Source organism: Miscanthus floridulus, chromosome 3 (assembly GCF_019320115.1).
Source record: "Miscanthus floridulus cultivar M001 chromosome 3, ASM1932011v1, whole genome shotgun sequence".
Taxonomy (NCBI): Eukaryota; Viridiplantae; Streptophyta; class Magnoliopsida; order Poales; family Poaceae; genus Miscanthus; species Miscanthus floridulus.
The window spans coordinates 151,596,218-151,610,660 of record NC_089582.1 but is presented as its reverse complement, the minus strand read 5'-3'; the positions used below and the strand labels follow the sequence as shown (position 1 = coordinate 151,610,660).

General features: G+C 52.0%; 1 protein-coding gene across 1 annotated transcript; it reads left to right on the top strand.

Annotated features, from left to right (window-relative positions):
* Window positions 1-344: 344 nt before the first annotated feature.
* Window positions 345-1,722, top strand: LOC136544715 (uncharacterized). Its single transcript, XM_066536778.1, has 3 exons — window positions 345-486; window positions 844-1,100; window positions 1,501-1,722. The coding sequence occupies exons 1-3, from the start codon at window positions 345-347 to the stop codon at window positions 1,720-1,722; spliced, it is 621 nt and encodes a 206-aa protein (XP_066392875.1).
* Window positions 1,723-14,443: the final 12,721 nt, after the last annotated feature.

The window sequence follows — 14,443 nt, the reverse complement described above, 5'->3', positions numbered from 1 at the left end:
ACTAAACACAACCTAAACAATGCGCCTAGTAAACACAGGACTTCAAACATCGTCTTCCTAAAAATAACCCTTTAAACGTTTGGCTTCTCGATTTCCATAACATTTGGTATATTAAGGCCATGTTTGGTTACCCCTCCTAAAAGTTTTAGGAGCTAAAATCTAGATAGAATTTACCTAAAGAACCAAACATCTCCTCCTAAGACTGTCTCCAATAACACAACCTATACACGATACCCATTCTCTTATTTGCGTCATGCACAGTAAAAGAGTCTTGACACCCAAAAAATTTTGTGTCTCCAACGACCAACGCAAATCCCAGGCGACAGCGGAAAGGGCAGAGAGAGATGGCGGCCGCGTCCTTCACCGCCGCCAAGGTCCTGGCGCCGGTGGCCGCGAGATCCGGCGGCGAGAAGGCGCCCCCGCTCCCCGCCGGCGCCTCGTCCTCCTTCGCCAGCTGCGCCGCAGCGGGCCGCACCACCCGGCCTTGTCCCCATTTTCGTGCTTGGTTTCGATCACAATTTCCCAGAGTTTGGGTCAATCCCAGGCGATGATTTTTGGGGAATAGGTTCATGCTAGGTTGAATTGCATCTGTGCAAAGTTTAGGCTCGATTCCTTTTGATTTGGTTCGGTTTTCATTGTTTTTCTCTCTCGCGTTGCTGTTGTCCAGAGCACCAAGTTCTGCTCTGTGTTCGTTGGTTCAGGTGTGTGCACCAAGCAGCGATATTGCTCATGTCTCCTCCGTTCTGTGTCTGCAGCACTGGTGTGCTTCAAGTGAAATCGACTCAGGGATTTTCTTGGTCGTCTCTCGCTCTATTTTCTGTTCTTCGCTGGTTGGAGTCGTAGGGACATGGGGCTCTTGCAGCAGCGCTACCAGCGCCGGCGTACAGATGCTGTGCGTGCTCCCTAGAGCAGCGCTTGCCTTTTCCCCTGCTGCCCGTTGGTCCTCCTCTCTCTCTGCGTGGTGTCGATCTCTGGACCTGCTCGCGGGGAACAAGGCCGCGCAGGCCGCCGCCACGCATCCGGCTGCTCCTCGCCGCGCCAGCGGCTCCCCGCAACAGCCCTGCCTGGCCACGCCGGCCGCGTGCACCGCGGACCCGCCTGTCGCCGCGGGCTCGCTTCGCCGAGCCGGCCACAGAGATTTGCGTCATCTCTCTCTCGAGACGCTTATTTGCGTTTTGGATCGGCTGCTATGCAAAATGCATCTTCTGGATGGGTCATCTATTGGAGCGTGATTTCGAGACCCAAAAACACTGTGAGCCATCTATTTTGCGTCTGCGTTACGTTGTTGGAGACAGTCTAAAAGCTTCTAAGAGCATCTCCAAGAGTTCTCTACTTTTTTTCTCCTAAAAACTTGTAGTTTGGCAACTCCTAAAAAATCTAGGGAGGAAAAAAGAAAGTCATCTCCAAGAGTTTCTAATAAATGACATTAAAAAATCAAATTTAGGACCCACATGAATTATGTTGCGCCTTTTTTTTCTTTTCCATCACGGAAAACTACAGGGCGCGCCTCTCGTGTGCTCCGACTCCGATACGGCCGGCTTATCGCCATCGACGCCATCTGCATCTCCGCTGGACCCCGACAAGAACGTGACCCTCTTAGGTGACGGCTCCAAGAAGTCCATCATCACCGACAAGAAGAGCTTCGCCGACAGGATCACGACTTTTAAGACAGCAACCTTCAGTAAGGACGACGACGCCGTGCATCATCATATCGGCGTCTAATAATGCTCTCATCAGCTGACAAATTCTATCAACTGACGCGCCGTTTGGTACGAATAGCTGCGCAAGGCAATGGGTTCATGGCCATCGGGATGGGGTTCCAGAACACGGCCGCCACGGAGAAGCACCAGGCCGTGCCGCTGCTGGTGCAGTCAGACAAGGCTATCTTCCTCAACTGCAAGAAGTGCGAGTTCCAGGCGAAGGCCATGCTTCGGGACGCCGGGCGCCCAGCCATCCGCAACTACCTGGCCGGCCCTGGCGCGAGTGCTTGCGCACCATCTTTATGGAGTCGGAGATCCCAGACTTCATCGACAAGGCGGGGTACCTACCCTGGAACGGCGACTTCGGGCTCAAGACACTGTGGTACGCCGAGTTCGACAACACCGGCCCGGTGCCAGCACGGCGGGGCGCGTCAACTGGCTGGGGTTCAAGAAGGTGATCAGCAAGGCGGATGCGACCAAGTTCACGGTCGAGAGCTTCCTGCATGCGCAGCCCTGGATCGACCCCACAGGCACACCGGTGAAGTATGACCTGTTCACATGAGGACGACAGCCGGTGCACCGGGGATTGGATCAGATCGGAGGGCTCTTTTCACGTGGGGGATCGGAGGAGGCTGGCGCGGTGCGTGGCAGCGACGGCGAAGGAAACAGAGCCAGAGTCGAAGGATACACGCGAGGCTGCGGCACGTAAAGTTACGCGGATGAGGGGGATTTTTTCCAACTCCTAAAATATTAGGAGATTGTATTAGGAGTTGTTGAAGATGGATTTTTTATGGATCTTTCTAAAAACTTAGGATTAGGAGGAGATTTAGAGAACTCTTGGAGATGCTCTAAAAAATTTAGGAGGGGCCAAAAACTTTAGGAGCTCCACCCTCTTCTAAAAGCTCCTAAAGTCCATTCTGGACCCCTACTACCCCTTCTTTATTATCATGCCCCCTCTCTTTCTCCTAAAGGAGGGCTGCATGGTCTATTTACTAGTGCATTTATTGTTTTTAGTCAGTTTTAGGAGATGAAACCAAATACTTTTTTAGGAGGTTTTAGCAGCCTCATAAAAACTCCTAAAACTTTTAGCTCCTAAAGATTTTAGCAGCTTGGAACCAAACAGGCCTTAAGACTCTTTTCTTATCTAAATACATGTATTTGTTCTCCAAAGTGACACATACCGCCGCCAACTACTCTAGGTCTAAGTGTATGGGCTTGGATCAAAACTCTGACACCGGGGAAGAGATTGGCACGTCTCGATGTAACCCGTGGCTATGACGGGCCATACCTAAGGGTTCACATCAAGAACAGCGTCAGACGTGCCGGTGCTGTTCTGTCTAACCCTTGTACGAATGATGACAGGCGTGTTAGTTCACCACGACGTCTATCGGGACAGGATGGAACACCATGACCGGCAGACGACGCCCGCACATGACGCCAGTGACGGACAAGATCGCAACATGGAGTTGTCCCTGTTGACATCTACAGGATCCGTGGGGCCCGTGTGAAGGAGAAAAAGGATCCGATGATCCTAGAAGCTTTCCTCTCTATCGTTCTTCTCCTTTTCCTCTATTGTAACCCACGCTTTCCCTTAGCCTATAAAAGGGAAAGCGGGGCGCCCCATGAAGGGGATCGACCCATAGAGACCCGATCAGAGCCAGATCCGCACAAGAGCATGACACGAACGCATAGCTGAGCGGCGAACGAGCTCTCAGCACCCACTCACTCCTTTCACCAGAGACTTGAGATCATTTCCCTCTCTCGCCCGTTTGTAGCCCCTACTACAAACTTTTAGTCCTAGTAACATGAGCAGAAGCGATGAACTGGACGTATGGACTTTCTACCCGAACCAGTATAAACCTCGTGTCCTCTAAGCACACCATCCGAGCCAGACGCGCAATACTAGAAATTTACTCATCGGTGGCAACTCAAAATACCGACAGTTGGCGCGCCAGGTAAGGGTCTTTTGTGCATCTTGACGTCCACACCAGATCTCAGATGGCTAATCACGGTGTCAGCTGGGTTCCGGGCGCGCACGTGCGGTTTGAGAACCTAGACTTCATCGTCACAACAGAGGAAGAGTTGGCGTAGGCTCTCGCCGCCGCCCAACCTCTCCACTCTATCGACCTCGACACGATCGCCGAGGCACTGTAGTTGCATGCACCGGAGGCCCACACCCCTAGGAGCGACCAGCTCCTCGGCTTTGACTATGGGAGGTTAGAGCGCTAGCTCAGCGTCTTCCTAGGACCCCGACCGTCCCGAGAGGACCTAGGCCGCCTCACCTTCTCATTCGCTAATGTCATGACATAGCTTGTCAGAGGAGAGCTGCTCTCCCTAGAATACCTCATCTGGAGTGCCCCGACAGCGCTCCCGTTTAGTCTATGCAACGCCACAAAAACCGCTGGCCACCTTATGGCGCAGTGCACGCCCCCATCCCATACGGACGATGAGTTCATGGGGATGACCGAATATCATAGAATCTTTCCATGACCTCCTCATAGGAGAATCGGAGTCGCCCTCCAGCTCTGACTCTAGCAGGGGGAGCCATCACCCCTCTCAGGAATGTTTCATGGCAGGTACCCCCGAGGGACACGTTAAAAGCAACCATGAGGGATAGGCTACCTCAACAAATGACTTCAACGACGAGGTCAAGAGGGATGTAGGGGCCCCACCTTGCCTATGGGTGAAGCAGCTAAAGGTGTAGCACCAAGAGCTCGAGAAAGCACGACTCCAGCTAAAGCAGGAATGTGTGGAGCTCGAGCACCATGGAGACGGTCGGCGTGCGTGCGGCGTGGCCCATGACGTGAATCAAAGGATCATCGAGGATGATGAAGCCCTCCCACACTTCATCCGGGTGAGCCAGAACATCGCTACTATGGCGGTCTTGCTCCAGGGGCTTCTAGGGCCTATGACGCCCGAGGATCATCGAGCCTATCATGATATTCGCATGCTACTCGAGCATGTGGCGGCACAGCAGGCTGAGAGCTCACTGTTCCGATGATGCAAGCTCGATGCTAGCCAGCGCATGCTCTCAGAGCAACCCAACAAGGACGTGTCAGTCCACCAGGCACAGCAAGGTGGCAGGCCGCACACCGTGGTCCCGGTGCATGAGCGTCTCGACCTCCACCAAGGCATACCCATGGCGATGCGAGGGAGCAAGCTAGCTGTGGCTACCACCCACGTCGTGGCGGATGCTACGACAGTGGCGAGGACCGAAGCTCGAGCCCTGACTTGCTGGGACCTTAGGCCTTCGGTCGATACATCCTCAACACCGTCTTCCCACCACGGTATCGACCACCGACCAACATCCCAAAAACTCTAGGGAAACGAACCCTAGACTGTGGCTCAAGGATTATCAGCTTGCTTGCCAAGCCAGTGGAGCAGATAATGATGATTTCATTATCCGCAACCTTCCGTTGTTCTCGACCGATTCGACACGAACGTGGTTGGAACACCTTTCGCCCAACCAAATCTAAAGTTGGGCGGACCTAAAAGAGATCTTCGTGGGAAACTTCTAGGGCACATACGCGCATCCTGGGAACCCATGGGATCTCAAAAATTACCGATAGAAGGCCAGAGAAACTCTTTGTGGGTACATCCGGAGCTTCTCCCAGTAGTGCAACGAGCTGCATGCCCAACGTCGTCGACGTCGACATCATAGGAGCCTTCCTGTCTAGGACCACCTATGAGTCTCTGGTTCACAAGCTGGGATGTAAGGGCCCACGAACCACTAAGGAGCCATGCCTTGGGCGAGGAGGTGGTTAGGGCGATTTTCGACCGCCTCAAAGGCAAGGCGAAGCGGGACGAGGACGCCAACGAAGGCGCCTCCAACCATCCTAGCAAGAAGAAGAACAAGCAGCGGCATAAGAGCTCGCTCGTGGCCACCACCGACAGCAAGGGGGTTGGAAGCCCACCGAGGGCACCCTAGACCACTTTGAGAAGTTGCTCAAAGGACCATGTCTGAATCATGCTTTCCCCATTAAGCACCTATATAAGGACTGCATCCTCATGAAACGGTTCTTGTCTAGAGGCTCCAACAAGGGGGAGCATAGGGGGGACCCCAAGCTGGCCGTAGATGACACAAAGGGGAAGGATGTCGGATTCCTGACGCTGCATGGCTGCCTCATGATCTTTGGAGGATCAGTGGCCTATGACTCCAAGTGCTACCAGAAGCTTGCGTACCGTGAGGTCTATACAATCGAGCCGGTCGCCCCTTCCTCCGATGGTCAGAGTCTACCATAACCTTTGATCAGATCGACCACCTAGAAAGCATCCCATAGCTAGGAAGATATCCACCCGTGGTCGACCCAATCATCGGCACGAAGCAGTTCACCAAGGTACTGATGGATGGAGTTAGCGGCATCAACATCATGTACGCTAAAATGCTTGATGCCATGGGCATCGATCGAGCGCGCATCTGGCCGACCGGTGCACCTTTCCATGGCATCGTGCTCAAAAAGCAGGTCATGCCACTCGGGCAAATCAATCTGCCCATCACCTTCAAGGATCCAACCAATTATAGGAAGGAGACCCTTACCTTCAAGGTGGTTGGGTTCCATGGAACCTACCACGCCATCCTAAGATGTCCATGCTATGTGAAGTCCATGGCCGTCCCTAACTACACCTACCTAAAGTTGAAGATGCTAGGTCCATGCAGGGTCATCACCATCGGCACCTCTTTCCAGCGTGCCTACGAGTGCGAGGTTGAATGCTATGAACATGCCGCGGCAATTGTCGCATCTAAGGAACTTGCGACCATCAGGAAGGAGGTCATCAAGGAAGCGCTCAACCCCAAGTGGTCGGCCAAGTCTTTTGAGCCTGTAGAAGGCGCCAAAGAGGTCCTCATAGACCCTAGTGGCTCCAAGGACAAAGTGGTGCCCATTGACACCACGCTTTCCTCTGAATAGGAAAGCGCACTCGTCGACTTCCTCCACGCCAACAAAGACATCTTTGCGTGGAGACCCTTGAACATACTAGGCATTTTGAGAAAAGTCGCCGAGCACGTCTTGAAGATCAGGCTAGGCTCCAAGCCGGTGAAGCAGCGTCTGTGTTGCTTCAATGAGGAGAAACGCAGGGCCATCGACGAGGAGATTGTAAAGCTTTTGGTAGCTAGGTTCATCAAGGAAGTATACCCCCCCTCGAGTGGTTAGCCAATCCTATTCTTGTATGAAAGAAGAGTGGGAAATGGAGAATGTGTGTTAACTACATGGGTCTCAACAAAGCGTGTCTGAAGGATCTGTTTCCTTTGCCACACATAGACCAAGTAGTCGACTCGACCTCAGGGTGCGAAACCCTTTGCTTCCTTGATGCATACTCCAGGTATCATCAAATCATGATAAAAAAGTCTAACCAGCTCACAAGATCTTTCATCACCCCATTCGGATCGTTCTGCTACGTCATAATGTTGTTCGATCAGAAAAATATGGGGGCTACGTACTAGTGTTGTATGCTCAAGTGTTTTGGGGACCTCATTGGTCAAACCATTGAGGCCTACATGGATGACATTGTGGTCAAGTCCAAACGGGCTGACCAGGTCATAGCTGACCTAGAGCAGACATTCGTGAAACTCCAAGCAAATAGCATTAAGCTCAACCCCGAGAAGTGCATTTTTGGGGTCCTAAGGGGTATGCTGCTGAGTTTTATCGTCTTCGAGTGTGGCATCAAAGCCAACCCAGAGAAGATCTCGGCCATCACGAGGATGGGCCCGATTCAGAACATAAAGGGGGTACAACAAGTTATAGGGTGTCTCGCCGCGCTCAGACGCTTTATCTCGTGCCTCAACGAACAAGGTCTCCCCCTCTATCGGCTCCTGAAGAAGGTCGACCATTTTCGAATAGATGCCCGAGGCCCAGGAGGCACTTAACACAGTCAAGCAGCTTCTAACAAAGGCCCCGATCCTGGTCCCTCTGACCGATGGGGAACCACTTCTGCTCTACATCGTAGCCACCACATAGCTGGTCAGCACCGCCCTGGTAGTAGAGCGAGAAGAAGAGGGACATGCCCTCAAAGTACAGCGTCTCGTGTACTTCATTAACTAGGTCTTGTCCGATTCTAAGACTCGCTACACCCAAATCTAGAAACTCCTGTACGCCATCCTTATCGCTAGAAGGAAGTTGCATCACTACTTCAAGTCTCATCCAGTGATGGTCATGACGTCCTTCCCTCTCGGCGAGGTCGTCCAAAACCAGGATGCCATAGGAAGAATTGCAAAGTGGGCACTTGAGCTGATGGGTCAAGGCATTTCATATGCCCCTCGGATGGCTGTCAAGTCCCAAGTGTTGGTTGATTTTGTTGCAGAGTGGATCGAGGTCCAAATGCCATTAGTAGTCGTCGACCAAGAGTACTGAACGACGTACTTTGATGGATCGCTAATGAAAAAAGGCATTGGCGTGGGGCTGGTCTTCATTTTGCCCCTCGGGATACGCATGAGGTACATGGTTCGCATTCATTTCCCCTCCTCTAACATTGTGGCTGATTATGAGGCACTCATCAATGGCCTACGCATCGTCGTTGAGTTGGGTATCCGATGGCTTGATGTCCGAGGTGACTCCCAGCTGGTTATCGACCAAGTCATGATGGAATCAAGCTGCCACAATGCCAAGATGGCCACATATTGCCGAGAAGTCCGCCAGTTGGAGGACAAGTTTGATGGTCTCAAGCTCAATCACATTCCGAGGCATCTCAACAAGGCGGCCGACGCGCTGGCAAAAATGGCATCCGACCGAGATCCGATGCCGACAGACATCTTCGCTAGCAATCAGTACAAGCCCTCGGTCCGCTACAATAAGCCAAAACAAGCTGGTGATGGGCCCACCTACCCTAGGCTCGGGGGCTAACCAGCCGTCGACTCCATCTGACCCCAAAGTCATGGAGGTTAACAAAGATCCAGCGATAGAGCCTGACCCTCTAGCCGACTAGAGGACGCCTTACCTTGACTACCTCCTTTGTGAGGCACTGTCGATGGACAAAACAGAAGCTCGAAGGCTCACACGTTGCGCCAAGTCCTTTGTCCTTATTGAGGGTGAGCTCTATAGGCGAAGCCATACTAGGATCCTATAGCGCTGCATCCCCATTGAACAAGGGAAGTGGTTGCTGAGTGATATCCATGGTGGGGTCTGCGGTCACCATGCCGTGCCTAGAACCCTAGTCGAAAATGCATTCCGACAAGGCTTCTACTAGTCAACCACAGTAGCCGACGCGTAACAAATTGTGTGCACCTACGAAGGGTGTCAATACTACGCTCGGTAGACCCACTTGCTAGCCCAAGCACTCCAAACAATCCTCATCACATGGCCACTTGCGGTCTGGGGGCTCAATCTGGTCGAACCTCTCAAGAGGATGCCCGAGGGCTATACGCACTTGCTTCTCACCGTAGATAAGTTTACAACGTGGATAGAGGCTCGACTGATCTCCACGATCAAGTCTGAGTAAGCCATGTTGTTCTTCCTTGACATCATCCATTGCTTTGGAGTCCCAAACTCCATTATCATAGACAATGGCATGCAGTTCACCAGAAAGAAGTTCCTCTGATTTGCAATGAATACCACAACCGTATACATTGAGCCATCGTGGCGCACCCCCACACGAATGGGTAGGTCGAGCACGTGAACGACATGGTCCTACAAGGCCTCAAGCCTAGAATCTTCAACCAGTTGAATAAGTTTGGTGGACGATGGGTCATAGAGCTTCCCGTAGTGCTCTAGAGTCTGAGGATGACCCCTAGCCGGGCCACTGGCTACACGCCATTCTTCATGGTCTGCGGTTCTAAGGCTATCCTCTCGACTGACCTCGACTATGGAGTGCTAAGGGCCAGGGCGTATGAAGAGCAGGGAGCCAAGGCATCCCTCGAGGATGCCATGGACCAGCTAAATGAAGCACGTGACATCGCCCTCCTCCGCTCAGCTAAGTACCAGCAAGCGTTGCATCGGTACCATAGCCATCAAGTGTGGGGTTGGGCCTTCAACGTCGGGGACCTGGTGCTCTGTCTCATCTAGAGCAACAAGAACCGCCATAAGCTCTCTCCACCATGGGAGGGGTCGTACGTCGTTGTGGAGGTGCTCCGACCAGGCACCTACAAGCTCAATACCATCAACAGCGAAGTCTTCATCAACGCTAGGAACATCAAACAACTATGTCACTTTTACCCTTAATATACGCATACTTTCGCTTATCAGTTTTGCTATCAACTCCTTGATTTTTGGTGACACCCAACCCCAGCAATGGCAGGAGGTCGGGCCTCACTCGGGGACTAATAAGAGTATATCTGTTCGGTAGATATTCTCTATGCCTGACTCTTTCTCACGTTAAGGCCTAGAAGCGAGGGTTGCAGAAACGAACATTGAGTAAAACTGGTAGAACTGCAAGAAACCTACGCCCCAGCGGCTACGACGTTTTTGTTGACCAGCGTGATCAGAGTTTTTTCTGCACCTTGAGCTTTTTAGCCTTGACTAAGGAAATAGTCAATACACGTTTAAGAGTATACCCACCTGGCAAACATTCTCTGTGCCTAACCCTCTCTCACGTTAAGATCTAGAAGCAAGGGTTGCATAAATGAACTCTAACTAAAACTGGTCAGACTAAAAGAAACCTACGCCCTAGCGGCTATGGCGTTTTTGCTTATTAGAGTGATCAGAGTTTGTTCACCCGCACCCCTAGCTTTACGACCTTAACGACAGAAAGGGTCAAAACGCATTAACCTTTTTTGTACAAAAAGGGGAGAAGGGCTAAAAATCTATTTGGCCATAATGAAATCTAAGAGCTTGTTCACTCGTTATGAGATCGCCGCCTGGCTTATCTGCCTAACTAATTTCTTGGGGGGATGATCTCATCCTCTATCTCCGTAGGAAAGTCCTATGCTAGCATGTCACCCAAGTCGATTGGATGGCTCGGGCCATTGCCGAGAGATGGGTAAGGAGTAGTAGAATACCTCATGTGGGTTATGCCGACTCTATCACGAACGATGAACCCAGATTCCACTCGAACATATCCAGTAAGAGCTCTCTGAACCCATCACTCGAGCCATCAAGGTAAGTCCTATGCTAGTGGGTCACCCAAGTTGATCGGATGGCTTGGGCCGCTGCCGAGAGATGGGTCACCATTAATTTATGCACGTTTTCTCTTATTTTTGCTATCAATTCCTCGATCTTTAAGTGACACCTGACCCTAACAATGGCAAGGGGTCAGGCCTCACTCGGGGGCTGGCAAGAGTGTCTATTCAGTAGATATTCTCTATGCCCAATCCTTTCTCATGCTAAAACCTAGAGGCAAGGTTTATGAAAACAAACGCTGAGTAAAACTGGTCGGACCGCAAAAAACCTACGCCCTAGTGGCTATGGCATTTTTGCTTACCAGCATGATCAGAGTTAGTTGCTCGCACCCCAAGCTTTAGCCTTTGCCTTCCTAGGAAGGGTTTGGAGGGGCCCACCGGTGGGATCTCCATCGAGGAGAGGCCAGTAGGTCACCCAAGTCAATCGAACAGCTCGGGCCGCTGCCGAGAGACGGGAAAGGAGCAGCTAGATGCCCCATGCGGGCTATGCCGACTCCATCACGAATGATGGACCTAGATCCCACTCGAACATATCCTTTAAGAGCTCCCTGCACCCGTCACTCGAGCCATCAAGGTAACTTTACCAGCCCCCACTTTACTTTTCCAGTGCATGAGCATTCATTCATCCATTCTCATACATCCAAGCATCGCATATGCAATTATTGAATCACAATGCTTTGCGTCGTGTCATGAAGCGATAGTCATCTCATTCGATATGAGCGGCGACCGACCGAGGTTCAAAGGCCGGCCCGCAAAGGGCTCGAGGCCGCCTCGTGTCAAATAGAGCTAGGAGAGAAAACACAGATGAGCCCTAGCGGCCTTTGCCCAACCCGCTCAGAAGCGAACATGGTCATCTCAACCTTCTCATTCGATCCTAACCTCGAGCCGAGCCCATAGAATCTCCATCGAGGCGAGGCCAATGGGCCACCTAAGTCGGTCTCCAAAACAACTCAGGCATCTACCGAGAGGTGGGTTAAGGAGCAGTGGAATGCCATATAAGGGCTATGCCGACCCTGTCATGAACGACAGACCCGGATTCCACTCAAACATGCCCATTAGTGAGCTCATCGAGCACAACACTCAAGTCATCGAGGCAAGTGTCGTTAGCTCAACCTCTCCGGTTTGCGAAAATTGTAGATCGGGTGACACGTAAAACTCGGTCGACCCCTACCGAGCCCAACGGGGCTCGGAGGCTTGAGCCACCTGACCCTAACTCAGGAATCCAACCGACCGAGGTTCGAAGGCTGGCCCACGAAGGGCTCGAGGCCGCCTCACGTCAAATAGAGCCAGGGGAGAAAACACAAATGGGCCCCAGCAGACTTTGCCCGACCCGCTTAGAAGCAGACAGGGTCATCTCGACCTTCTCGTTTGATCCTAACCTCGAGCCAAGCCCACAGTATCTCCGTCGAGGGGAGGCCAGCGGGCCACCTAAGTTAGTCTCCGAAATGACACAGGCATCTGCTGGGAGGCGGGTTAAGGAGCAGTGGAATGCCACATGAGGGCTATGCTGACCCCATCACGAACGATGAACCTAGATTCCACTCGGACATACCCGTTAGTGAGCTCACTGAGCGCGTCACTCAAACCATAGAGGCAAGTGACGTTAGCTTAACCCCTCCAGTTGCGGAAACCATGGATGGGGTGATGATCACAAAGACGAGCCGACCCTCGACTGGACCCCCGCTATACGTGGGGGCTCAAGGAAAGTTGGACTCGCAAGGAGACCGAATGCGTAGTCATAGAACGATAGCTCAGATCCTAGGGAGGGGATACGTACAAAAATAAGAATAACATTTCTGAAACAAAAAACATTTTCACCTACCAGTTTCGCTATCGTCTCCTTGATCTTTAGTGAAATCTGACCCTAGTAAGGGCAAGCGGTCGGGTCTCACTCGGGGGGCTGATAAGGGTATATATACCCTTTCTGAAACAGTTGTAGTGCCTGACCCTAGAGGCAAGGTTTGCAAAAATGAACACCAAGTAAAACTGGCTGGACTACGAGAAACCTACGCCCCAGTGGCTATGGCACTCTTGCTTACCAGCATGACCAGAGTTTCCCGCCCACACCTCAAACTCTACGGTCTTAACAATAGGAAGGGTCGGAATGCATTAACCCCTTTTACACATAAAAAGGAAGAAAGAATAAATTTGTTCAAACAAAACAAAGTAACAAGATTGTTTAAAACACAAGGGTCAAAACTTGTCTGCTTATTACAAAAATGACCGCCTAACCTATTTAACTAACTAGCCCCTTCGGGGGAGAACTATGCCTTCTATCTTGTCCGCTAGGTCCTACGAAAGGGGAGCCACTGCCATTTCCATCTCATCTAGCTCGTGTACTTCACAACCAAGTGCGTCACCGTGGCTCATCACCTCCAGATCAATGTTGTCCCCATAATGAGAATGAGCAATCATGAAGGATTGATTGACCCTGGCGCGAAGGGCATTCCTCTCGAGCTGGCGTACCCAAGTCATGATCTCGACGGCATGAGCCCCGAGCGAGCTGGTCCTCTCCGGCTGTACCACCTCAAGGTCATCGTAGACCACTCCGAGGGTGACACTTAGGATATTGAGCTCGTCACTCTTCGCCTGAAGATTTTTCCTCACCTCGGCAAGATCCACAACTAGCCCGGCAGAAATGCTCTCGGCCTCCAGCTTCTGGGTCATCATTCTTTTGAGCTCGGTCTGGAGGGAGCCGACCTTTTGTTGCACATCGTCGCACTCTTAGCAGGCCTAGTCACGCTCTCGGAAAGCCTAGACGCACTCCTCGTGAGCCGTGCTGTGTTCTGAGCGAAACCTCTCTGTGATTTTGATCAACTCATCCCACTCCTTGCACAGCCGAGTGACCACCACGACATCTAGGCTCACCCTTTTCTCTAGGGCCGCGAGCTTCTCCTTAGCCCCCAGCTTCAGATCTCTTTTTTCTCAACCTCACCTAGAAGGTCAAGGATCTGCTGGTGGGTTTTGGCGTCCTTCTAGAGCAACTCATCCTGCTTCTTCCTAACCCTGGCAGCTTCTTCGTCAACCTTATATGACCTCACTGATAGGGCCTCGAATGCCTTCTCGGCCTCGTCAGCATCTCGATGGGCCTCAGCCACCCATGACCAAAGATTGGTTGCCTCCTCAGTGAAGGGAGTCAGCTTGACCACCCTCTATTCAGTGGCAATGAGCTGAGCTGTCACCTCCTCGGGTATCCATGCCTTCTTGACAGTGGTCCTAGGCTTCTTTCTATTGATGAAGGAACAGAGATTTCCCCGGCTGTGAGCTATAAGGGACCGCAGAGAGACGATGGCCAGGATACAAAAAGTATATAGAGAAAGAAAAGGGCAAGGAGCAGGACCAAACAATACCTGGCCGGAGGGAACAACAACGTCACACAATGCGCCCATGACGTGGTCTAGGGCCTCGAGCACGGACACGATCCCTACATCGAGGCTCTCCTACTCGGCTACTCCATGCTCTCTGTGGTGTTGTTAAGAGTAAAAAAATGATGATGCCAGATCCTGCAGATCCATCCACTAGAGTAGGGCTTGCCCCACATGGGCGAGCCATGGCCCACTGACATCAGGGTTAGGGATGACTCCCCACCAGCTCCAAGCACTGCCGATCCCTCTCACCATGACGTCCCCGCTAGGACGCCCCCTCTAGTGACAGAAGGGGTCATCGTTGCAGATGCAAACCTAGCACCATGACTCCC